Genomic DNA, 27,508 nt, shown 5'->3' with positions numbered 1-27,508 from the left:
TCCGTTTGCTCAACAGGGGTTTTTGGTCTGTAGGTCCTGGCTTCTGTAGAGCTGCTTTGAGACGATGTTCATTGTAAAAAGCACTATACAAATAAAATTGACTTGACTTTTGGCAAACTCCAGTAATAGGTTTTCCTCACTCTTCCATTATACTTAATGACTATCGGCCTTTCGTTGCTTCTCTAAGAACAATAATCAGAATCATGATTGTGCAGTATTCAGCTCCCATTTAAAGCTTTTGCAAAATTTTGTCCCCCATCTTTTTGATCTTAACATTGTTTGTGCTCTTTAACATATTTTGGGGCCTTTTACAAGGTGTATTTATAAAGATAAGGTAGCACTTATATTACACACAGGTGGACCCCACTCAGCTAAGAATTTTGATGGTGACTGGCTTCACTAAAAATTATGGGTCTTTATAGGTTTTCATATTTTTTAAAACAGTCTTGCAAACTTAGATTATGTTCCAGTATTTTGTGCTATTTGGTGTAAATACTGACATACACAGTACATTATGAGCTGTTGATCTACTATGGGATCGTCATAGAGCTGTTTTAGCTTAATGAACAGCAATCATTTCCAAGATATACTGTTCATACCATATATCAAACCTTAACCTCGAAGGTTCAATTTGGCTTCTACATCCATTTAAATGTAGTAAGTTGCACATGGGTCCATTTTTGTGCTCTTTACATCACACCGTTCATCATTGTGCAACGGCATTTAATAAAAGTTTTCCAAATAACAGCAATACAACAGCTTTATACAGTTTCTTGTTAAAATGGGGTCATAGAGGTGCTCATTTATTTAATAAAAGCATAAGTTGCTGATACCATTTGTCAATGTTTAGCGTATTTGAGTTCAAAGATTTTTTTTCCCACATTTTATAAATATCTCCAGTGGTTTGAAATCTAGCCAGCAATGTAATACATTTCACATGTGCTTTTGTGTTTGTAATTGTGACTTTTTTTTTATGTGGAGTTCATCCACCACTGGAATGTTCCTTTTGGGGAAAAAGTATAATGCATAAAGAAAGGACTACTGTACACGGCTGTGTAAAGAAAAGTGCATGCTAGCCAATCATCTTTAATCCTGACTCCAGACTATAAAGGAAGCCACAGGTGTTCAGTTCAACATTACTTATGAGTAGAATACAGTAGTAAAATATAATACAAGAAAAAAGGAGGTAAAGAAAGTCATTTTTACAGAAAATCACAGCAACAGACTTTTGAAATGTAATGATATGAAGACATTAAAGAACAAGAAGACAGTCTGATAAGAAAAGGTCAATTTAAAGATTTTGTCAAGAAAAAAATGAGGAAGTGAGCATCTGTCAGTCTAGTTCTAGACTTTAGATCTCAATGGCTCATATTTTACTGTGTAAATTCTTTAGACACAGATTCAACCTAGTCTAAATTGCAATAATAATAGGATATTCTGTCCAAGGTTATGTTTAATCTGTGTCTTAAAACAACTTACTGCATTCTGTGGGATTATAGTACAAACTGGATGTTGGAGTCTTATTCATGATAAAGAATTGTGTAAAAAAGAGAGAAAAGTGTAGAAATGTAAAGCCGTTCAGTTATTGTGTTTCTGAAAAGTAGAGCAAAATCGGAACTGTTGATATTGAGCTGACCGCTCATGTTCTAGCTCAGCACAATATAAAAATATCTTGTCCGCGTCGCCCCCGTTTTCTTCAACCAGCGTCTGGAAAAAAAACATATTATAATCAGTGTATCAGCCAAAGTAAAACTCATACTGATATACAGTTAAAGCTTTCCACATAAAAGGATGGCTGGTAACCGTACGCTATTCACAACTTGTTTTCCGGTTTTATTTCGCCAATCTCACCTAGTTGCCGTTGACTTGAGATGAAGGAGAACTTCCTCTGTTATTATTAGCAGCCCTCTCTCTACTGCGACTTTCCCTCTCCTCATCCTCTTCATCCCGCTCCTCATTTCCACTGTGATTCTTACAGTACAGTCTAATCATAAAAAGAAAATGTATTAGTCAAGTCCAGGCCTGCAAAGACATTAAGTCCTAAATTAAATTCTAAAGTAACAGTTGAGTATTGTGATTTATCGAGTGTAAATTTAACACAGAATGAAATGGCTAACGAAAGTACATCAAGCTGGTGTTATTCTTTAATAAAATAACTAAATTATGTGTGAAGCAGGACCAGATCTGCTTGTTTAAAAACCCCACATTCAAATAGGTGCTTCCAACTTTGTGGCAGTATGAAAAAGGCCCAACCCTGTTCCAGCACTGCTGTGTCCCTGTGCATGAATGTACACAAATCGTGTTCCTTAAGAACACCTTGAGATGAATTGAAACACCAATTGCGAGCAAGACCTTCTCATCAAACATTAGTGTCCAACCTCACAAATGCCCTTTTATCTGAACAGGCAGAAATCCCCAGACACTTCAAGTCTTGTTGAAAGGCTTTCCAGCAGAGTGGAGGGTTGTTCTGGTGTTCTGTCCAACAATCTTATGACCTAATGCCCACATACTTTTGGCCATATAAGTGCATCAATTAGAAAACAATTATACATTTGCACATTTAACTCCTTAAAAATCACATCACAACAAATAAAATGTGAACAGGCCAATCAAAAGAAGTGAGCAAAATCCTCATTAAAAATAGTTAAATAAAAACATGACTGTTTTTTTCCGATGCTTATTTACTTTTGAAAGCATTTTCTGTGCTTTTATTTTGTAATAAACATTTTTCTGTGGGTGGGCATTTGCACCTAAATTTCTCTAATTGTAGTCATTACCAATTCCCTTACTCTGTACCCTCATTTCACTTGCCAGTGATGAAGTCTCCCAGATAGTCATATCATGTACAGAGAAAGACACTATGCACGTCCATACGTCATCTGTGAGCAAGATCCAAATAGACCAAATAGACTTGCAGAACTAAGCAGTGTACCAGAAATAAAACAAATATTGTATGCACTTTACACCATGTAGCAAGATTCAAATCACTGTCTAACAAAACTAACTCAACAGCTTAATAAAAGTGAGAGGGAAAAGGTGATTTACTTGTAAATGCCTCTGGCCATGTTCTCTATGTATTTGGCCTTGTCCTCCAGGCCACAGTGGTAGTGGTAGGTTTTCACACAGGCTTTAATTTCACATCCAATAGTGGCACCAAGCTGGCCACACAGGGTGCATTTCTAAAACAGAAGAACCACAACAGCAGTGTCATAAATGCAACATACAGCCCGTAACACAATAACTGCATGTGAGGGTTTACAAAAGAACTATTTAAAAACAACCAAGCGTATTTATAAACACAAGCATGAATCGATAGAACAAATTAAAGAAAAGCATGTGAAATAATACCTAATATTGATAGTTTAATCAGATGAAATGTAGTTTAATTTAAAACAAAAAAATCTTGGAGACGTGAGAAGATTAAAAATAGCAACAGAATAAATTGGGTTCATAAAATCATTCGGCATGTGCCTGGACATGTGATTCCAGTAAGAGGAAACTTGTCATCTACAATGCAAACCCGGTCTCCATATTTTACAGCTCTCTATTAGTCATGCTTTATTTATTCTCCTGACGTCATGTTAGATTTAAGGTCGATTTAAACAGTGCAGGGTTTTGTGAAAGAGTAAGAATCAGCTTCTCTTTGTCGTGACTGTGCTTTGCTTCTGACTACATCATCTGAACAATTTCTCTGGAACAATTGGTGGTGCTTTGAAAGAGTCAGCAGCAAAGTGAATCAAAGCTTAATTTAATTGGTAAAAATCCAACAGCAAAGCTGCAAATGTTTGCAGTGTGCAATGTGCAAGGTAACTCCATAAGAAACTACAGCATGTATAAGCAGTCACATCCTGGCCTAAATCAGTTCTGGAATTACAAGGACTCACCATTCTTTTTCCTCTCTTTATTTCCTGTATGACAGTTTTGACGTCAAAATTACCAAATTCTGCACGTGACGTGGTAGTGAGCTGGACGGTTCCTGAAGAGAAAAGCTGTCAGAAAAGAGCCAGATGTTATAAATAAAATCAAGATTCACATGTCCATAGACGTTTCATAAACCATTCAGTGTTAATTGTGATTGACACTACAGTGTCACTTAGTGGTGACTAAACTAAAGCTCAGGATGGTTTGTTAATTATCATTGTTTATTAGGATTTACACTTTGGTTACATTCATGACATGACATGTAGTTACAGGTTACACATAATTTATTAGTTCAAGTTCTATTTTAAACACCGTCATGGGTAATTTTGTATCTCCAAGGAGAACATGCAAACTTCAAACAGTGCCACTGTGTCACCCTGTGCTCTGGAGGATAAGTTGAAACATGGTGAATAATACAGAATACTAATGTATTTATTTATTAGGATTTTAACATTATGTTTTACACACTTTGGTTACATTCATGACAGGACAGATAGTTACTGGTTACACAGGATTCATCAGTTCACATGTGTAATGTAAAACAGTCATGGACAATTTTGTATCTCCAATCCACCTTACTTGCATGTTTTCAGACTGTGGGAGGAAACCAGAGCTCCCGGAGGAAACCCACGTAGAACATGGAACAACATGCTAACTTCACACAGAAAGGACCCGGACTGCCCATCATCTAAACGCAACTACATATATTCAGTGATGTATTTTGTTAAACAAAAGGAACAGCATACACAATGCAATTAAAATACACTTTAAAAAGAAAGACTTTATTAATACTATTCATTGTGAGAGGCACCACAGTAAATCACAGTTATTAGAAAGTTTTTACCCATTACCCAAGTCCTAAAAATTCTAAAAACTATTATTGCCATGTTTATACAAACCCCATTCCCAAAAGATTTGTAAAATGCTACATAAACAAGAATCTGTGATGTTAATTCTACTAAACTCTTATTACAAATTTATTATTTATTTATTACTATTATTAATGATGATATTATTATGAAGAAATTATTTCTTTGGGGGGGAGCTCCTCTCAGATGAATCAAAAAATTGTAGAAACACGTGCTGTGGTCAAATGAGATGAAAAAAGATGAAAAAGACCATCCAGACTGTTCAGTACAAGGTGCAAAAGTTATAGGGTGCATCGCTGCCCACAGCATGAATGATTTGCATAGTGATGAAGGAGGAAGCCCATTCACAGGAAGTCTGGGTTTATTTTAGTGTCACATTCTGCATGTGCTACAACATATTACCCAGTACAGAATACACTTTTGTACTTTTTGTACTTGTACTTTAAACATATATTCTGACTACTTGTATTCCATCACACCCAACCCTGTTTTTACAGTTAGTAGTTTAATTTACAAGTAATTTATATTATAATTTATAAGTAAGTATTTATTTAACAACCTAAATGTCGACCATTTAAGATGGGTGGAACTCACCATGCATTTGTAGTGGGCAGCAACCTTTTTTGCATTGTCACAATGAAGCACGCCACGGGTCTGATTCTCCTCATCACCAGCATGGCAGAAACCACAGCGCAGACCTGATTCACTGGGACTGCCCCTCAGAGGGGATCTGTCTCGCTACAACCACCAGGAGCACACATTAGAAAGCAAAACACTCCCACATGCAACATACACTACACTAAATCAAACAGTATCTCACATTTGAGGAGCTCTCTGTGTCATCCAGGCCCTGTGAGGAAGTCGATCGTGCATCTTCTGACTGGCTGCAGGGAACGCCTCTGATTCGGCTCTTCTCAAATCTGCCGCGCCCTCTGCTTCGTGGTGGAGATGAATCTGAATCGTTGGCTGCATCTTGATCATCTTAAATCAATACGTTTAGCATAAGCGCCATTAATATAGCACAATACAGTTAGTTTTACTTGGCTTTACTGCTCAAAATGTATGTAATTCATTACCATCACTGGCATCCTGGGAGGCATCTCGATGTTTGCGACAGTAAACACTGCAAAGGGCCAAAACAGATTAAATTAAAATTACAATACCATATTTTAAGACGTTAACACCAAATGGGGAAAACTGTTTAATAAAACCACTTACACAATTTGCCAAAAAGTATGTGGACACCTGATTATGAGCTGACATCCCACCCCCTTTATAGTTTATTTTGCTTTTACAGCACTACCAATGAACTACTGATGACTGCAATGAAGATTAATCAAAATGTAAACTCAGGGTTTTTGTACACTGCTCAGTCATCGTTAGTCAGGACAGTTCCTCAGTGTGTGACAGCAAATGTCAAATATGGAAGAGGAAGCATGAAGGTCTGTGGCTCTTTTGCTGAATGCTGAACTATTGCTATGGGAGTTTATCTAACAGCCAGATTTAGGCTGTCCTGTATTGATATTCATTTATTTATATTCAAATCAAACCCAGCAGCAGTGTTCTTTATCAAAATCTCCACTTGTGTTTCTTCTGGCCACAGAAATTACTTCAGTAGCATTCTGCAAACTCTGAGTATTTATGTTTGTGGTTAGATGAAAAGAAAATCATGCATTTAGATTAGTTTATTGGCATGTAATTAACACATAATTGTAGATTTGGTAAATTGGTGACCCCAAAATACTACCATCCTCCACAAATCTCCAACAGTGATCCTTGCAGAAATGTTTTACTTCTATTTGCCATTCTACACTTGGGTGAAGTTCAAATACACACACCCTCTTTCAGGCAGGTAGATTTCATTCTCTGGTTATTGTAAACCTTGTCATTTTTGTCCTATATATCATATAAAACAAATGTGCATGTGCAATGATTACTTACAGGTAGGTTCCCTGGGAGGGGTTTTCCTTGGTCTGAGCTTTATCTGTTAAAGCACAGCAATAATGGTACGTCCTCCGACACGTCTTAACTTCACAGCCTATAGTAGCTCCAGGTCGACGACAGGATGAGCACGTCTGTTCACACAAGAAGCAAAGATTATAAGCAAATGAATTTATCTAAGAGCAACATTTAAAAATCTTTTACCAATTCACCTGTTAATTGTATAATAGTTCAAAACAGTGTGACTTCAATATCTATATAAACTTCTCACTCTTTTTTGCCCCAAAATAAGTTTAACTTTTTTTGGTGTGTGTTGCAGGCATCACATTCTACATCTGATGGCAAGACATTAAGTCAAAACATTTTTACTATTGTCAGCTAAATAAAGATTCAAGAGAATTTTAAAATCATTTTTTAAATTGTTTTTGTTTTTTTAATTGATTATTGTTTTATTTCATTTTTAAAAAATGTCCAAACTTTGGTTTGTAAAAGAAATGATAAGCTTCCAATTTAGCCACAATAGTTTGGGAATGTAATGCCTTCTCAATCAACATTAATGTATGTGCTCATACATGTTCTTTTAACTAAACAGGCACAAATTCTCAGACATATCAGTGCTTATGGTTTTAAAATGTGAAAATGTTTTAACGCAGTGGCACGGCACAATTTTATGTGACAATATTCTTTCTGACAACATGGGTAAACATGTACCATTATATGTGCACACAAAGGGAGTCAAATTCAGTTTTCAGCACACTTATAATTTAGATATTAACCATTTGCTGTTGGAGATACATTTAAATTGTGCTTTCTACTATTGAACAATCACTTATTTGTTGACTTTTGATTAATCAAGTTATAATTAACATCCCTTGTAGTAATTAAATTTTTATTTACTTTGGGACCAAAGAAATCTGCGGCAACCATAAAGAGTTTACCATCTTAAACTAGAAGTTCAAGAGACAAAAAAGGAATGAAAAATGTATAATGCAAAAAGCAAATAATGGAAAAAGGGATTCAGTCGCTTTTGTGAGGTGTTTTAACATAAATCCATTCGGCTTTTGCATCTGAAAGTGGTTTACAGAGAAACCTGCTTGGTACTTACCAATTTGTTTCCTCTTTTAATCTCTTTCTTTACATCCTCAACAGAAAATCCCCCAATGCTTTCACTGTCTGACTGAGATGTCACAAGGGCAGATGAGAAAAGCTGCAACACAATTATTGTATATATAAATTAATCAAACATCTATTAAAAAATATGAGAGACTTAATCCAATTTAAATATATGCATTTACTAAAATAAAAAACAAACTACACATACTTGGTATACTTTCTAATCTTATTTTCTAAAGGTTTCAAAACTTGCAGAGCTCCACTTACCATGCACTTGTGGTGGGCTGCCACCTTCTGGTTGTCTGATACCAGGAGCTGGCCACACTCCTTCTCACGGTTCGTTCTGCAGAAGGCACATTTACTTAGACGTGCTGAAGCTCCTCTCCTCTGTGCAGACATGGTCAATGTCGTCCACTTTTGTCTTGATTCCTTATATTAGAAGACTAATGCTGTAGGTGAATAGAACCTAATTACAAATTTTTGAGCTCAGCCAAGTCAAAACTTAAAAAGTTAAGTTAAGGATCAAGTAGTGGATTTAACAACTGCATACAAATTACTTTCTTGTTCAAATTTCTGTTATTTTTTACACAAGATAAGGGTGATATAAGTGAACATACTTCACATGGCTGTGATGGCAACAATAGGCTTAGTGGCCAACACTATCAGTCCCCCCCTGCCCAAGAATTCTGTCATTGTATTAAAATATGTAGTATAAAGTAATGTAAAGTTCTTAATATATATTTAAATGCTCTTGAGCAAATTGAACCTGCTTTTACTAGGGAGTTGGTTGGAAATATTTCACCTAGTGTGTAGCAACAGTGAAACCTCACAACCACACAGATGTTTACAACATGCTTTCAGGCTAATTAAAAGATAAGTAAGAAAAAAGCAGGCATTGAAAGGTAGGATGACTTAAAAGTAGCAGGAACAGTTGCTTAGCAAAGAACAAGCAATAAACTGCACCTCAATTAACACTGTTCCAACACCCAACTCCAATCCCCTCTGAACAAACTCTTTACAACAGCCCAGTTTGTCTAGTTTGGAGAAAGAAGTGTTGCGTGTATGATCCTAAAGACACTGTACCCTCAGTAAAGTATAGAAGTAAAAGGATTTAAATATAAGTGCTCTTTGGGGGGCCATTACCAGTTGTTAAAGAATTCATAAATGGAACAGTTCAGCAAAACAGATTAGATAAATCCAATTTCAGTAGCCAGCAAGTAAATCTGAAAATTTTAACAGAAAGCTTGTTTTTGATGGAAAAAGGTGATTTGCAGGACTGCATGGTTATACATAACACAGAATTTTACATCTGAGAGGCTGTCAGATAGACATTTCTCTTGTAATCTCATCTTGGAAAATTAAAGACAATGTGCTAAGAGAAAAGGACAAAAATTTGGTCAGATTTGAACCAATGCTGGGGAAAACATTTTTATTAAGCACAGATTGCCAACAGCTTAGCACAGAAGTGGTTATTTATTTGTAGTGTCAGTCCAACATTTCTGGAAATTTATCTTCTGACACTCCTGGCATAAAGATAATCACAACTTTAATAATATTTGTGACAAGTAGCACAAAAATATCATATTTCATGATTACAGGACTGAGAATTCACAATTTCTACCTCACAGAAAAGAGCCCTCACAGATTCTAGTCTATAGATCATAGTTCCTAGTTTCCCTGAGCATCCTTTACCGCCCGCCTAATGTTATTTGTGAGTCGAGAGGATGTCTTGTGTCTTTGATTATCCTCACTGCCTTTTTGTAAGTAGTCCATGTACAAATCTTCCATTTGTGCAAACATTCTTAAACAATGCTGTCATATTGTGACATAGAATACATGTGTGTATACAGTTTTCTTTACCTGTACAATATAGTACAGTACAGTAGAGATTGAGAGTTTATAGAAAGATATTTGGAGAGTTTACCAGGTTATATTTCTGTTATTTAAAAAAAAAAAAAAACCTAACAAAGCTTAGACTTAGACAAAGCTAACTATCTTTATTGTTTCCCTCAGAATAAATTACGTAACTCGTATAAGTAACTCTACCAGTAAATTCCTTCCTATGGTCCAATGGTACATACCGTCATGCTTAAAACTTAAAAAATAAATAACAAGTAAATAACTTGGGGTGAAGTTATAGACTGTATGTCAGGTCCATACAGATATTTAATGTTTTAAAAGCAAATAGGGCGGCATGGTGGCTCAATGAGTAGCACTGTCTCCTCACAGCAAGAAGGTCCTGGGTTTGATCCCCAGGTGGGGCGGTCCTGTGTGGAGTTTGCATGTTCTCCCTGTGTCTGTGTGGGTTTCCTCCGGGTGCTCCGGTTTCCTTCCACAGTGCATGACTACAAGGGATGTTAATTATTACTTGATAATCAATAATCAACAAATAAGTGATAGTTATTGAAGTTACACTGTTTTGAACTATGATACAATTAACAGGTGGCTTGGTAATTTTCTAAAGATTTAAAAATAAATTAATTATTAAGCACAGATTGCCAACAGCTTAGCATAGAAGTGGTTATTTATTTGTAGTGTCAGTCCAACATTTCCCAACATTTTTGGAAATTTATCTTCTGACACTCCTGGCATAAAACTCCTGTCCAACAGTACATACCGTCATGCTTAACACTTCCTCACAGGAAAAAAGGTCCTGGGTTTGATCCCCAAGTGGGGCGGTCCGGGTCCTTTCTGTGTGGAGTTTGCATGTTCTCCCCGTGTCTGCGTGGGTTTCCTCCCACAGTCCAAAGACACGCAAGTGAGGTGAATTGGAGATACTAAATTGTCCATGACTGTGTTTGACATTAAACTTGAACTGATGGATCTTGTGTAATGTTATGAATGTAACCAAAGTGTGTAAAACATGATGTTAAAATCCTAATAAATAAATAAGTAGCAAATAAAATCTAGGTTTAAGGTGTAGTGATCACAAGTTCATCTTTGGAGGAATTATTCAATCAACTAAGCAAAAAAGGAAAACGAAACAACATTGAAGACCAAAGACGAAAACCAACATGAGCCTCATTCGAACAGAAAACGAATGCAAATAGAAGTTCTCATTCCATTATTTGCAAAAAAAACATGATGTGAAGTGGAAAGAGTGGCGCAGCAAGTTAGCTCACTTTCAAACTCAAGCCAAGACAGAGCCAGAACGAGAGAGAGCTGCTGTATTACACACATCCCAAACAGATCTGTGCTCAGTGTAATAACTTCTCTTCTCTTTTCTTTTGTTTTCCCTCAGACTGGTTTAAAACCGAACTAGTTGTGTGTAATGATTTCTTTGTTTGGATTTAGCGCTAGCAGGCCTGGTGCCATGATCAAACTCAGGACACGCACTGAGACAGCGCCGATCCGAACAGCAACACAACACAGCGTGCACAAGCTCCTGGTGTGGAGCAGAAAACCTGCAAGATCTCCAACTCTCAATGAAAAGTACAACACACACACCATAACACAGCCTCGTATTTACGTGTGGGTACAGGGGTATAAACCTAGGCCCGATACTGAGCACTAGTATCATTACACATTTCATTCAACAGTTTCATTTTATTTTATTATATTATATTATACAGCCTGTTGACAAGTGAGCATTTTATAATATTACTCATCACATCCAGAAGATCAGAAGCACGTCTGTGAATGTTAACAAACGAAACAGCACCAAACTATACAAAGAAAGACGGTTCTTAAAATATAATGTCAACTTATTATTGACATAAAGTGTGTTTATAAACTGATCGTGAGATTTTAAAGTATCTAATCGATTCCCCCCAGTCGCACGTTGAGAGCGCCATAGGCGATGTTTCATCAATCCGAACCCTAGGACTTGAACTAGGATAAAATGTATTTTTTCTTAATCCATCACCCACTTAAAGTGTAAATCGTGCTCTTATAATCTCACCTAATGAGTCCTTACCGCCGATGTGCTTCGTTCACGTTGCTTTAGCGTGGTAGTGTGTGGCTCTTCCGCCTACCGAACACTGAGAGCTCGGATCTCAGGTCTTGCCATTGCAGAGCATTCAAGTTACGTTGCGTGGAGCTCAGGCTACTGCAAAAAAGCACGTTTGTTCACCACGGCTGGGAACGCCACGCCCCCTACGGCCGGCTGCGTCTCATTACACTTCCATTCTCCCTTACCTAGCTCCCTCCACTACAAAATAGTCAGCAACTGACGAATTAGAGCGCGCGTCTACTCTAAGCAACAAAGACACGTTACTCAACTAATGTTGAAATATGACACGTAATACTTACATAATTAAACTTTATTAGTTTAATGAAATACAATTATACATTAAGAGATGGGTTGACTAACATTCTTCTTGTTAGTCAGATATTAAATGAAAGTGGATTATTACCTACACTACTAAGATTTCCTTTACTCCCAGAGAGTATCCTATTGTCTTTGATGCTATACCAGTAGCAGCTCTTACTCTGCTATCAACACACCCAAAAGAAATAAACTGTACTATTCCTGCAGTGACCCCTAATCAGCGCTTTGTAGGTAATGAATATGTGTTGCCTAATGACAAGAATACTAACCTAAGTATTAGGAGCATTGTTCAAAGGAATATTATATCTAAACCAACTGCAGTATTCTTTTGGAATAGATGGGAAAACAACATGGCCTTTACCAAACAATTTGTTTTTATCACAAATAAGGTAGGGGAAATAACTCTAAGGACTCTGCACAGATGTTACCCACTCAATAAAACTATTGCTACATTTAAAAAAAGATATAAATTCTGAATGTTCATTTTGTCAAGAAGAAAAATCCCTTATTCACTTATTTTGAGATGACATTTTGTTTAGAGTTCTGGATTGATTTAAATAATTTTATGAACAGGAAAATTAACCATAATTTTAAATTAAAAATTAAATTAATTATATTTGAGATAATTAAAAGTGATATATTGAATTCAGACGGGATTTATGCTGTCAACCTTCTCTTAATATTATCCAAATATCACATCAATTATTGTAAATTTATGAAAAATAGACCAAGTTTCAACACGTTTATGTTCACTGCATATTGATATAGTAGATTATTATAAGTAATTTTATAAGTAATTTTAATTACTGTGCCTACACTTGTTTGTTTACACTTGATTATCTCACAAGTAAGAAAAGGTACTAATCAAGGTAAATATTTTACCAATTTTACCAGTTTTACAGAGCATGACACGTACTTTTATTCGGTTTTGTCGACCAGCACAATTTTATGTTCATGCATTGCATAACATGACATTGCAAAACAATGTTATGTAGTTGTGTTGCTAAGTTTTCATGAAATTTTAGGTTAATAAAGAAAAAAATACAAAATAAAGGCCTTCAATCAGCAATTCTGAGTTAGAATCTTCACAAAATCTTTAAACCTCCCAATTGAACATGAGACTTTGCCAGAAGGAACAAACATTTGGGTTAGTTCATGCTTAAACACATTTAGACCATTTAAAGTGTAATTACCACTTAATAACTACTTCATTGCCTACAACACATCTGTATTACTTCTGTTCTTAGAGGCCATGTACAGTTCCTCTGTGTGTCCCTGCTGTGGGAGACCTTTTCTGAGGAACAGTTTATCTGCTTCACGCCTTCATCCATGTGTGATAAGAGCGCCACAAAAACATCACGTGATAGTGGTGGAGCATAACAAATTCATTAAGGTGGAACAAGTAATTATCCTCTGAATTAAGTTCATATTATTTTATGACTATTATTTTTACTTAATATTTAATTATATGTTAATATTTAAATGTTAAAGTGGTTTTCATACTGACAACTGTAAGTCAAGTCATGTGGGATTTATATATATATACAGTATATATACAGTATATATAAAATAAATCATACATACAACTGATGTTAATTTTACTGTATGTCTGTATACAACACATTATTTTATGCAGATGATACTGCAAAACTGGTATCTAATGCTTATGATTTGTGGTTTTCCTAATTTCTTCAGGAATGCATCAGTTAATTACTTACTACTGTATCTGGGCTGATGCTGGAGTGAAATAACTGGTGTTAAGTGCTGACAAGTTTGTTAATCTGATTCACTGATACATTTATGCTGTAGCTTAAAGGCAGGACCACTTAAATGTCTTCTAAAAGCTTGGACATTAGTTGTCAAAAGAAACCTTAACGAGATTGTAAAGAACTTATATACTTCTACTAATAATAGTCTTAAAATTATGTAAGGTGTTAAAACAATTTGTCACTGTATGCTGGAACATGCTGGAACATGGGTGTCGCTGTCCACAATCAAGTAAGTTTTACGTTACAATGAGTTAGGTTGGCATGACAATAAAAAACCTTATAGTTATGGTGGTGTAAAGCTTGCTTGACTGTGGACAGCCAATCACAATGAAAATCCATCAGTTTTACAAGATTTGACCCAGGTCCTTAGGATCCATATTGCTTTGTGGTACCAAATCTACCAGCTGTACCACTTGTAAGTTTTAATAAACTTGATTATTTAGCAAAATTAATAACACCATTATTTCTATGTACTTTTGATTGTGTCCGTATATCTCACGGTCAGTGGGATTTAAAGGTACACTAGTCATTATTAATTTTGTTGGAAAAATAAAGTGGAAATATCTGAAGAACATGATACATCAGAATTGTTTAAATGCTGAACAAAACAAAGGGAATGCATGTAGTGTGTAGCACTGTCGCCTTACAACAAGAAGCTCCCGGGTTCGATCCCCAGGTGGGGCGGTCCGGGTCCTTTCTGTGTGGAGTTTGTGTTGCATGTTTCCCCCATGTCTGTGTGGGTTTCCTCCGGGAGCTCCGGTTTTCTCTCACAGTCCAAAAGCATGCAAGTGAGGTGAATTGGAGATACAAACTTGTCCATGACTGTGTTTGACATTAATGAATGTAAGAAAAGTGTGTAAAACATGACGTTAAAATCCTAATAAATATGTAAATAAACATTCCCCATGTCTGTCACATTAAAGACTCTAAAGAGACATTGTACAATGAAATGCTTATAATGTCAACATAAATGGGAATGAGATTAAACCTAAAACATTCAATATACTATTTTTATTGTTCACAGATGAAAATATGGTAAGACTCCTTTGCTAAATTGCTAACGTTTCCTGATACAGTGGGTGCGATATCACTTGCTACTGTAGTTCACCTTGTTACCACTAGAGGCGTTCAGAAATGTGTCAAATCTGGCAGGGATCCTTAATGAAAGAGGGCGTTTACGAGTAGTCATGCTCCTATTGGTCAGATTAGATGTCAATCTTGAAAGGGGGCGGGTCCACCACCTCTCGCTAACTTCCCTGATGTAGTTGGTCGGTGAAGGACTTTAGTTTGCTACTGAAGCTAAAACGAGTAACAATAAAGCCGACTTTCTGTTTTCTAGCAAAGATATAAGCGTGTTTTGTCAGCGAACAACATGAACACGCTTGTTTGAAGTCGTGTTTTGGTACTTCAAAACAGTTTATTGAAGTCCAGAAACTTGAAGTGGACGGTTTAGGTGAATGTGGTGAGTGGTTGTTTCTCTCTCAGCTTGTTAAACTGGCTCAGTCAAGCTAACGTGGCTGCGCACAGAAACTAAACCATCCTGCTCTCTCTCTCTCTCTCTCTCTCTCTCTCTCTCAACCCCTTTTTACTTCATGCTGATCTGTGGTAGTAATAAGTTTCCTTTTCCAGTGAAATCTGCTTCTCTTGCTGATCTAAGTTATTGTGTTTCAGTAGCATCACTGTTTAATAGACTAAAGTTACATTCGCTAACTTGGCTGTCATTGATAAAAGTTAAATAGTGCTTTTACACTCCAAATGAGAAATCACGATTGAATTGAAGTAACCTAATTTAAGCTACATGTGCTTTCCTGTACCATTTTAAAACCATCCAGCTCCTGTCAGATCTGCACTTTCTAACCTATTAAGTTTAATTTCTATCCCGGCATCTAGGAAGCTAGCAAGCTAGGCAGAGACAGGAAATCGACTTGAATGAATTATGTCCAGAACTTGGTATGCTAATGCTACCGAAGCGCATTAAAAGTGTCTTTAAAGTTGTTTAAACATTATTGAAACGCAGTAAACCCACACGTAAGGCAATTCGGCATGTGGGTTCAATTTGACATAAACGTGCGTCAATGCCTGCTGACTGTGTCAGTCATCTCGCCTGGGTGGTGGCAATCGATAGCTATCAGACCTCAGCCTGCTTAGCCGCCTCAGCTAGCCATGTAGCAGTGGATTGGCTGCTGCCTGACTGCCTTTCATACAACAGATGGACAAAATAACGGAAACAATAGAGTATCGTTATATGTATGAGACCCAGAACATCTTTAATCTGGGGTGGAATGCTGTTTTACAAGTTCTATATATGTTCTAGTGGAATGTCAGATAATTCTTTCAAAAGATCAGATTTTTTGTTGTGTAGCGGTGAAGGTACTGGGGACTAGTAATCAGATTCAGAAGGTTGCTGGTTCAAGCCCCACCACTGCCAGGTTGCTGTTGTTGGGCCCTTAACCCTTAATTGCTCAGACTGTATACGGTCACACTACTGTAAGTCACTTTGGATAAAGGCGTCTGCTACATGCTGAAAATGTAAGTTTTTTTAAGGGATGAACGTGGTGGATATCTACCTGACAGTTTGTACTTCACACTTCCCCTACTTCAATGTCCAATTACGTTGAGGTCATCCACTGTATGCGTGAAGGCATATCATCCTGTATTTCCTGTAAAATTCTCTAATATTTGTAAAGATAATTGGAGCTACACTATCCCTATCATAGCAGACATTGAGGGTCAAAGCTATCCGTTTGCTTCCTTGAAAGGATTTTTCAAATGTAACTCATCGGACCACATTTTCCCACTGCTCAAAAATCCACATACACCAAGGTTTGTGTCTTTGAAACAGAAGTTTCCTAGATTGTAGCCCTGCCATAAATCATGAAGCCCACCATGTACAGTTTTTGTTCAAACTTGCTCATAAAGGTGCGTTTAGATTCTGTGGTGATTTTGGGGCTGAACTTTTGTGCCATCTAACAACCATCATGGAAAGTGCCTGACAACTGTTCCTTATTGCTGGGGTGATCTGTCAGTGTTTGACATATGGTGCCATGACATTTGACGCTATTTCCCAAAGCTTTTGATTTTTGTGATTAATACAACTATTAGTTGGCATTTCTTGATCATATGATTTTGATTCTGCTTATAAAAGTGTTAATTAACAGCTTTTTATAGCTTATGATGCTGTGTTACTGTCATCACTTGTTCTTGCTTAATAATGATTTCTGTGATAACACTGATTATACCCTTGGAATTGGTGTAATTTCACATGACCAATTCCTATATGTCAACTATAGGATATCAGGAGTCATGACCGACCTGAAAGTACTTAATATAAATACAAATAATGCTACTGTATCAAGTGCTGTATTAAGTTCTTTTACAGCTGTGTGTAGCAAAGCACAAAGACGTAGATGCTTAATAATAGGGTCTCGCTATTTGAATTCTACAATACTTAAATAAACAGGCCAGGGGCATGGACTAGTAGGTTGAAAGCAAAGAATCCTGGTAAAAAACAGACTAGAAACACAATGGAACAGTTACTATGGCTCAGTGGGTTTGGGATTCTTTGTTATATTTATCTCTGAAATGATTTTAGGGTAAAAAAAAAAGAAGCCAAAACACTGTCAGTATGCACAATTTTACAGTATTCAAAGTAGCCAAACAAAGGTGCTCCAGTGTCACAACAGATTTAGTTTGAGTGCCATAGGTCTGGTTTGGTACTCAACAGGTACAGTTGTCAGCGTTTAAGAAAAAGAAGGTTGGGTGGGGAATCGCCACTTTGCCACTGCAACACTGAATTCCTCTGTTTGGTTGAGGTGCCTACGTGAGTGGTGGAGAAATACATCATTCTGTGTGTATGTGTGTGTGTACGTTTAGGAAAAGGCAGTCACTAGCTTCACACGTGCTGGTGGAAGTGTGTGCAGACTTTGGCCAGTGTGGGTGTGGTGCATGTGGCAGAGGAATTGCAATAAGAAATGAGAAATTACTACTTAAGAGGAATAGGAAAAAAAAGGTGTATAATATAAATTCTTCTAAAGCCAAACTTAACACATAATCAAACTGCCAAGCGTATACAACATAGCAGATGTCTAATCCAGCAGTTTATACCAGTATCAACATCACTGTCTTAATGCCATAGTAGATTTGTACATCCCTTATTATTTTGTTTTTTTCTTTTTGAGAAATTTTACACGAGCGTGTGTTTTTTTTCCAAGGTGAAAGGATTCTTGTCCATCCACGTCCAACCACACCATCTGAACACCATGCCGTTCCCATTCGGGAAGTCTCAGAAGAGCCCAGCTGAGATTGTAAAGAATCTCAAGGATAACATGATGTCTTTAGAGAAGCTGGATTCATCTGACAACAAGAAATGTGAAAAGGTGAACAGAGGAATACGCACACAAGTCTAATTACCTATACTTCAAATTAAGCTCTGGGGTTGTGTATGGTTTTAGTATACACAGCAAGCTTTGTGTTTAGAAAACATTAACACCATGGTTTTGACTTGAGCATATGCTTTCATAGTGTTGTAAGTGGAAAATGTGACACTTTTCTGTGACAGGTAGCTGAGGAGGTTTCGAAAAACCTAGCTTTGTTGAAAGAGGTGCTGTGTGGCACTGGAGATAAAGAGCCTCAAACTGAAGCAGTGGCACAGCTGGCTCAGGAGCTTTACAATACCAACCTGTTTATCGCTCTTATAGCCAACCTGCAGAGGATCGACTTTGAGGTAAATATTTGTTTATTTATATTTTACTATAAGTGAGATATTTGAGTACATCGTGCATTAATTTTGCTAGAGTGAAGCACAGGAAGTGAGCGTGTGATGATAGAGATACAGTGTATCACAAAAGTGAGTACACCCCTCACATTTCTGCAAATATTTTATTATATCTTTTCATGGGACAACACTATAGACATGAAACTTGGATATAACTTAGAGTAGTCAGTGTACAGCTTGTATAGCAGTGTAGATTTACTGTCTTCTGAAAATAACTCAACACACAGCCATTAATGTCTAAATAGCTGCAACATAAGTGAGTACACCCCACAGTGAACATGTCCAAATTGTGCCCAAATGTGTCGTTGTCCCTCCCTGGTGTCATGTGTCAAGGTCCCAGGTGAAAATGGGGAGCAGGGCTGTTAAATTTGGTGTTTTGGGTACAATTCTCTCATACTGGCCACTGGATATTCAACATGGCACCTCATGGCAAAGAACTCTCTGAGGATGTGAGAAATAGAATTGTTACTCTCCACAAAGATGGCCTGGGCTATAAGAAGATTGCTAACACCCTGAAACTGAGCTACAGCATGGTGGCCAAGGTCATACAGCGGTTTTCCAGGACAGGTTCCACTCGGAACAGGCTTCGCCAGGGTCGACCAAAGAAGTCGAGTCCACGTGTTCGGCGTCATATCCAGAGGTTGGCTTTAAAAAATAGACACATGAGTGCTGCCAGCATCGCTGCAGAGGTTGAAGACGTGGGAGGTCAGCCTGTCAGTGCTCAGACCATACGCCGCACACTGCATCAACTCGGTCTGCATGGTCGTCATCCCAGAAGGAAGCTGACGCACAAGAAAGCCAGCAAACAGTTTGCTGAAGACAAGCAGTCCAAGAACATGGATTACTGGAATGCCCTGTGGTCTGACGAGACCAAGATAAACTCGTTTGGCTCAGATGGTGTCCAGCATGTGTGGCGGTGCCCTGGTGAGAAGTACCAAGACAACTGTATCTTGCCTACAGTCGAGCATGGTGGTGGTAGCATCATGGTCTTGGGCTGCATGAGTGTTGCTGGCACTGGGGAGCTGCAGTTCATTGAGGGAAACATGAATTCCAACATGTACTGTGACATTCTGAAACAGAGCATGATCCCCTCCCTTCGAAAACTGGGCCTCATGGCAGTTTTCCAACAGGATAACGACCCCAAACACAACCTCCAAGATGACAACTGCCTTGCTGAGGAAGCTGAAGGTAAAGGTGATGGACTAAACCAAATTGAGCACCTGTGGCGCATCCTCAAGTGGAAGGTGGAGGAGTTCAAGGTGTCTAACATCCACCAGCTCCGTGATGTCATCATGGAGGAGTGGAAGAGGATTCCAGTAGCAACCTGTGCAGCTCTGGTGAATTCCATGCCCAGGAGGGTTAAGGCAGTGCTGGATAATAATGGTGGTCACACAAAATATTGACACTTTGGGCCCAATTTGGACATGTTCACTGTGGGGTGTACTCACTTATGTTGCAGCTATTTAGACATTAATGGCTGTGTGTTGAGTTATTTTCAGAAGACAGTAAATCTACACTGCTATACAAGCTGTACACTGACTACTCTAAGTTATATCCAAGTTTTATTTCTATAGTGTTGTCCCATGAAAAGATATAATGAAATATTTGCAGAAATGTGAGGGGTGTACTCACTTTTGTGATACACTGTATGACTTGGACGATCTTTTTTTCGGTTATTTGCAGTTAGATGATCAATATCATTAATGTGATATTTTAGGGTTCAATTAGGGATTTACACAAACACTCACCAGTCACTTTGTTAGGTTTACTTATCCTGCATACATTTATTGGCCATTGTACACCCACTAGGTGTACCTTGTAAAATTTCTGAACGTAGCCCATCTGTTGCTCAGCACTCTTTGTCACCCCCTCTGTACCAGTGAAACAGAACCAACATTAACCAGCTAGATAGTAGCTCTAATTTCTAACTGTCCAGCTACAATGAGCGCTACTAGGGCATATGCTTGAAATAAAGAGGGTAGTATGTGTAAAGTGTGTTTTTATAATGGATAACAGATAAGCGGATACACCTGAGAGTAATGCCATTACGACACTTTACCAATGTTATTACCATGTTAGTGTCATTGCTGTGTTACGAATGGTCAACCACCCAAATAATATTTGATCACTGGGGTTCTTAAGGGACCATTTCTATTTGATTGTTGAGGTACAAGAGAGGCAAAGCAAAAAGAGCAACATATGGACTACAGGGCATTTATACCCCAAAAGTTTCTCTTTATTTTGGGTGTAGTAAATGAAATGGCAATTGAATGTATGTAGGAGATGGTTAATAAAGTGGTCAGAAACTGTTTATTTAAAATAATGCTGAAAATATATATATTTACAAATTATTTTCTTGTTTTTCAAGTTTATCAAAATCCGTCTTTGTGCTAATAGGGCAGTTGTAGCCTAGTGGTTAAGGTACTAGACTAGTAATCGAAAGGTCTGGAAGTTGAAAGTACTGTAAGTTGCTTTGAATAAAAGCGTCTGCTAAATGCCGTAAATGTGATAGTGTAACACATAAGACCATGTGCTGATTATGTGAGGATTTTGCATTGTGGTCAGAACTCCAAAATTAGTTAGAAATGGGTTTTGGTAAAGCAATTACCCCAAAATATAACAGTCATTGAAATGTTTTAATCCAGTGGTGACCACCGTCTGTACAACTCTGAAGCATTCACTATGGAAGCTGTTGTTTGAACACATCGGTCGTAGGCAGGCTTAACGAATGGAAACCTCCTGTGGAGCTAATTTATGTCTAATGCATATTGATGACAAAAGAGTTGTTTTGTGCAGCGTCCCACTGCTCTTCATTAAGATTTTTTAAAGCATTGCCCAGAATGGTTAAAAATAGAAATGTATTATTACAAATGAAGAAAGATGCAGACAGAAATACCACAGTTTACATTAGTGTGTGAGATACAGGTGGTGAAAGTGGTATTTTGTGATGTGTTTTGATTTAAGCTTAATCTACTTCATACGGTTTTCATTACTGCTTGACATTGCTTTTGCTTAGAGTTGAGTCTTGTTTGCATGTGCAGTAATTAAATGCACTTTTTTTGCTCCCCAAAGGGAAAGAAGGATGTGGTTCATCTGTTTAGCAACATAGTTCGTCGTCAGATTGGTACTCGCACCCCCACCGTTGAGTACATTTCCTCCCACTCTCAGATTCTCTTCATGCTGCTGAAAGGGTGAGTTTTCCAGCCCCCTGGGTACTGCCATACAGCATACCCAAAAAATCATTGATTTATCCTGTCAGTTCCAGTTGACATTACTTGTGCATTATGGCTGTTAAACTGAATTAGAAAGTTTCCATTTCCTGCATGCAGCAGACTTAGTGTACTTAGTAATAAATGTATTAATTAATTAATTTGGTTCATTAAGCATGTAAAGAAAAAAACCCAAAAGGTTCTGTAATTGGCTTTTACTGTAAAAATGGTTCACTGAAACAGCTGACCTGTGGATGAACAGTCAGTACATGATCTACAAATGTACTATTGGATATGGTCTTATACAGCTTACTTCCTCTACCCTGGAAGCCGGGAACACATGGTAGTGAAGCCTCATGTTGCCAGAGTCCTTTACATGCTGTTTAGCAAACTCCAAGCAGGAGTCATATGCCTTTTACTCAATAGTGTCAAGTCAATTTCATCTATCTGTATAGCGCGTCTTACAATAGACTACACAATTGTCTCAAAACAACTTAACATAATTCAGGAGTGACAGACCAAAAACCCCAGTTGAGCAAGCCAAAAGCAACGGTGGAAAGGAAAAACTCATCAAAAAGTTACAATTAGCGAATAGAATAAACAAACAATTGGAGTTCTTCTTTATTCAGTCCAGTCTGTGATAAAGTCCATAGTTAGTTCTGATCATTTTCGGTGCAAAAAACCTTGCCATAAAGGCCTGATTTATGGACAGCTGTAGAGGTGGTTGTCCATCCAAGAGGTTCTCTCAATTCGGCACAGGACAGTCGGAGCTCTGTTACCTCCCTGATGAAGTCACAACTTGCCTGGATGCCCAATTTGGCTGAACGCATAACCCCACAAAGGTTCAAGGTTCTGTCAAGCTTCTTAAGTATCGAAATTGTTCCGGCTCAGTAAATAATGTTTTATATTTTTGCCACATTTAGATTGCTGAGATCCACAGTCAAGTTCTTAAATGTAATGACTTGGTTTTTAATTCTGACAATGTAAATTATAACTTGTGTGCCTTTTGTTCACACAACTACATGGTGTTTATTTAGCGTCCAAACACTAAGGTTGAATAAACATTTCTGCCTTTAAAAAAATTGGAAGTGTGGGATTCAAATCTCAGTGGTGCTATTGGCTGTTCAGGTGTCTACAAAGACAGGATTGGCTGTGTCTGAGGGGGGTGGATGGCCAAACAGAAGCCATTGAGAAGTGCTCGGTACTTCTCCCAGTCCTATACAAAAAACAAGGGTTGAAAGGGCATCTGGCATGAAAACTGTGCTGATTCAGGGATGCAGGCCAAAATGATCCGCTGTGGTGACACCAAAATACAGAACCAGCTGAAAAGGGGAAAATAGTTAGGAAGCTATGTTATAATTTAGTGGTTTAGTAGTGTTAATGTTGGCAATATGTTTTTTTTTTTTTTTTTTTTTCAGTTATGAGAGTCCAGAAGTGGCTCTGAACTGTGGCATGATGTTGAGGGAGTGTCTGCGTCATGAACCTCTTGCCCGAACTGTCCTCTTCTCTGAGGAATTCTACTGCTTCTTCCGCTATGTGGACCTCTCAACCTTTGACATTGCCTCTGATGCATTCGCCTCATTTAAGGTGCCTTTAGTGCTATAATTTCTGGTCATGTGTCTGATATTTAATGTCACCAGAGATCAGTATTAACAGGCGCTCATAATAATTCTGACCGATTTGGAGGGGACATGGCTACACAGACATGAGGGTTTTTTTTTGAGCGGATGGGTTCTCGGTTGAACCAGACTTGTAGCGGCCAGGACAAAGCGATTGATATAAATAATATGGAAAATATGCAAATTGCGATATCAGATTAAATTCATGCACTGTAGCAGTCTATTTCACTTCTGTGTCTGCTCTGCGTCAGGTGTGAAACCGCTTTGTCATTTTAAGTGTGGACTTGTCTTAGACTGACCTTTACTGTGTGGTTTTATTTTTAGGATCTTCTAACGAGACACAAGATCATGTGTGCAGATTTCTTGGAGACAAATTATGACAAAGTAAGCATCACTATTCTGATTTTATACCTAATAAAATAATCCAATGTAAGTCAAGTTACTGATAACTTTGGATGAATTGAGTTATTTAAGGCTCAAACTATCATATCGACATATTTCTCCAGGTGTTTACAGAGTACGAGAAGCTGCTGCATTCTGATAATTATGTAACCAAAAGGCAGTCCTTAAAGGTGAGGCTCTGTTCTGTTTCTACAATTCATTTACATTTACATTTTTGGCATTTAGCAGACGCTTTTATCCAAAGCGACTTACAGTACTAGGACAGTATACAGTCTAAGCAATTCAGGGTTAAGGGCCTTGCTCAAGGGCCCAACAGTGGCAACCTGGCGGTGGTGGGGCTTGAACCAGCAACCTTCTGATTACTAGTCCAGTACCTTAACCACTAGGCTACAACTGCCCCATGCGTTAACAATTCAAGGGTTAACAAAGGTCACATGTTTTGTCAGGCAGAGCTACAGGTGTAGTTCTGTTTGTTGTTACACACAACCGTGCTGTAGAGTTTTTTTTGCTTGTCTTGCATGTCCATATGTTTGGAATATTGACTGGTAAAGAAATGGCTAAGGAGTTTTGCCAAGTTTAGCTTAATAAGTGTTGCTTATCTGAATGTTGCCCACAAAATGGAGATGGAGATGGGGAAGTCAAAGCAGTCAGCAGTCTACGCTCTAGCACATCATGTTCAAATTGCCGAAGATCCACTGATGGGTGTTTGGGGGGGGTTGTCACATGGAGCTTAGTGTGGCTGTCTGTACATGATACAGCTCTGTGTAGGAACCCAGCACTGGCAGGTGATGAGCGGCCACAGATTGGACACCTGTCGGAGGTGGTGTATGGTTATCTGACTCTCCTTGATCAGTTTGGGGTGTGAATTTACAATCAGGAGTTGAAAATGACTAGACTGAAAGACAAAGGGGGAAGAATTCAGATAAAAAACATGAAATATTTTACAGTGCATATATTATTATAGGTCCAGCAACAGCAGCTTGGTTGAAACTCTACTTGTCTAATTATTGCATTTCTTGGTGTTGTTTCTCCATGCAGCATTTTAAAGATCATTTTTAATGTTGCATTTAGTGGTTTATAAAATTCATTGTGCTTTAGAGGTTTAGTTGGATTCTGTTTTGATTGTGGGGACTTGAGATACAACCTGCATGGGTGTATGATGGATATGTTAGTGGCATTACTTTCTCTGCAGGTAAACAGCTGTTTTACAGAGTGATTTTACTCCTCAGCTGGTGTAGTTTACTGTAAGCTCAGTAGAGACAATTAAATTAGCTCTACAAATGAATTCACCGACTTGCCGGATAATAGACTCCAGGCTTTGTAATGTGACACACACCCAGTTTGTGCGTACTCCCTCCCGTTCTGTTTTACACACACACACACACACACACACTGCTGAGGATACGTACATTGAATAAAACATTGCAAAAATCTGTTCTCTCACACAGCTCTTGGGTGAACTCCTGCTGGACAGACACAACTTTACAGTCATGACCAGATACATCAGTCGAGCAGAGAACCTGAAACTGATGATGAACATGCTAAGGGACAACAGTCGCAACATCCAGTTTGAGGCCTTTCATGTCTTTAAGGTATGGTTCTCTCTCTCTCTCTGTGTGTGTGTGTGTGTGTGTGTGTGTGTGAGAGAGAATCAATTCACTTTGAATAGCAGTAGGCCTTGTTGTTGGCAGTAATTTCATGACGTGTTACTGACTATTTTGGGCGGCACAGTGGCTCAGTGGGTAGCATTGTCGCCTCGCAGCAAGAAGGTCCTGGGTTTGATCCCCAGGTGGGGCAGTTTGGGTCCTTTCTATGTGGAGTTTGCATGTTCTCCCCGTGTCTGTGTGGGTTTCCTCCGGGAGCTCCGGTTTCCTCCCACAGTCCAAAGACATGCAAGTGAGGTGAATTGCAGATGTAAAATTGTCCGTGACTGTGTTTGATGTTAAACTGATGAATCTTGTGTGACCAGTAACTATCTGTCCTGTCATGAATGTAACCAAAGTGTGTAAAACATGACATTAAAATCCTAATAAATAAATCAGACAAAAAGTGCAGTTGTTTGTTTTGGCTTTAGGGGAGAAAATGAACACACAATCATAAACACTGTGAATTATTCAGTGACCTTAAATGTACATTATTTCTTGTGTGCTTTTAGGTGTTTGTCGCCAACCCAAATAAGACACAGCCTGTGCTTGACATTCTGTTGAAGAACCAGTCCAAGCTGGTGGACTTTCTGAGTCACTTCCAGATAGACCGCTCAGAGGACGAGCAGTTCTGCGACGAAAAGAACTATCTCATCAAGCAGATACGAGACCTCAAGAGGCCTGCGCCAACGGCGGAAGCTTAAAGAAGAGCAGGATGGAGGAGTGACGTTCGTAGTACAGATGAGGGAGGGAATTAGTGGGATGTAGAGAGAATAAAGACAGACGGGCCTTAGTGAAATACCAATTTATTTGCAACTAGCATCTGAAATGGGTAAACAAATGCAACAGTCAATATGTGCAAACTCTGTCTTTCCATTTGTTATGAACAAGGGTGATTTTTACTGTCAGTAATGCAGGTCGACCTCAAGCGCTGTTTATACTCCAAAGCCTTTTCCTCACATGAGTAAAAACTTAGATGAATTATATTGAGCCTTTTGATGTTTTGACACCGGTCTATTTGGGTCTTTTGACTATCTGTGACCAGATCATTTCATCTGTAGAATATATTTTTATAAGTTAAAAACTGACCCACTGATTGACTGATTTTTCTTCTTTCTCTGTAATGAAGCAAGAAGTCATTTGTTTAAGGACAAACCTTTTTGCTGTGCATTTTTTCTACTACATTTCAAAATTTTAGAGAAGACATTTAAGTTATGGGTAGATCACGGTAGAATGCAAATGTGAACAATAAACTGAAAGCATGGCTACAAAACGTCATAACCCTTGTAAATAAAACACACACTTTTATGACAACACTGTAGTACTTATTAATCAGTTACTTATCCTCAAGTAGCGTCTTTAAAATTTAGTTCACTAATCCTTACGTCTATTAGACCTATTAAATTTTACTAACTTTACAGTCTGACTGGTTACACTTAAAAAAAAAAAAAAAACATTGTTTATTTAGGTTGTTCTTGGGTTCTTGTCAAAGCTTTCATGTAACATACTTCAACTTTGCTTTGGCTTGATAAGAACATTATTTTATCTGTGGGTGAGGTTATTTATAATATAGATTTTAAAACTAGATAGTATTCCATTCCATTTACTAGCTGTGAAACGAATTGAGTTTGCATACTTTAAACGTTTGCATACTTTAAAAAGATACATGACATGAAACTGTAACCTCATCCTGTATGCTTTGTAATATTGTACAACTGCCTCTGATCAACTGTTTTCTTGATTCTCAGATTTTTTAATTAACCTTGAACACAGAAATCTAGAAACCGGGAAAGCCATGACAATACATTAACAAGTCTTTTTTCATATTGCCTGCACCAACACTGAGCTTAGAAGCTGAATCCTAAGATTGTATTTCAGGTTCTTCTCTAGTTTGCATTTACAGCAACATCTTGGTTATTGAATGGGGTATTAAAATAGACCTGCAGAACAGGATTTGACTAAAAGTCTTTGTTAAATT

General features: G+C 37.9%; 2 protein-coding genes across 3 annotated transcripts; one reads left to right on the top strand and one right to left on the bottom strand.

The window, feature by feature from the left end:
• Positions 1-1,054: 1,054 nt before the first annotated feature.
• On the bottom strand, positions 1,055-11,862 carry phf6 (PHD finger protein 6). Of its 2 annotated transcripts, none has more exons than XM_063000449.1 (11): positions 11,746-11,862; positions 8,112-8,293; positions 7,837-7,938; positions 6,732-6,865; positions 5,867-5,913; positions 5,611-5,771; positions 5,385-5,528; positions 3,885-3,989; positions 3,046-3,179; positions 1,852-1,984; positions 1,055-1,707 (listed from the first exon to the last, which is right to left on the bottom strand). In XM_063000449.1, exons 2-10 carry the CDS (start codon positions 8,241-8,243, stop codon positions 1,852-1,854), a joined length of 1,092 nt encoding a protein of 363 aa, XP_062856519.1. In that variant the 5' UTR covers positions 8,244-8,293; positions 11,746-11,862; the 3' UTR covers positions 1,055-1,707. The 2 variants fall into 2 exon arrangements, with proteins under 2 accessions (XP_062856519.1, XP_062856520.1); XM_063000450.1 differs by having other exon boundaries at positions 8,112-8,273.
• A 3,302-nt stretch (positions 11,863-15,164) lies between these two features.
• Positions 15,165-26,845, top strand: cab39l1 (calcium binding protein 39, like 1). Its single transcript, XM_062999807.1, has 9 exons — positions 15,165-15,345; positions 18,095-18,259; positions 18,442-18,606; positions 21,730-21,848; positions 23,285-23,453; positions 23,810-23,869; positions 23,992-24,057; positions 25,336-25,479; positions 26,043-26,845. The coding sequence occupies exons 2-9, from the start codon at positions 18,143-18,145 to the stop codon at positions 26,232-26,234; spliced, it is 1,032 nt and encodes a 343-aa protein (XP_062855877.1). The 5' UTR covers positions 15,165-15,345; positions 18,095-18,142; the 3' UTR covers positions 26,235-26,845.
• Positions 26,846-27,508: the final 663 nt, after the last annotated feature.

This window comes from Trichomycterus rosablanca, chromosome 8 (assembly GCF_030014385.1).
Source record: "Trichomycterus rosablanca isolate fTriRos1 chromosome 8, fTriRos1.hap1, whole genome shotgun sequence".
Lineage (NCBI taxonomy): Eukaryota > Metazoa > Chordata > Actinopteri > Siluriformes > Trichomycteridae > Trichomycterus > Trichomycterus rosablanca.
Note: the sequence above shows the minus strand (reverse complement) of the source record. Positions and strands in the feature narration are given on the sequence as shown.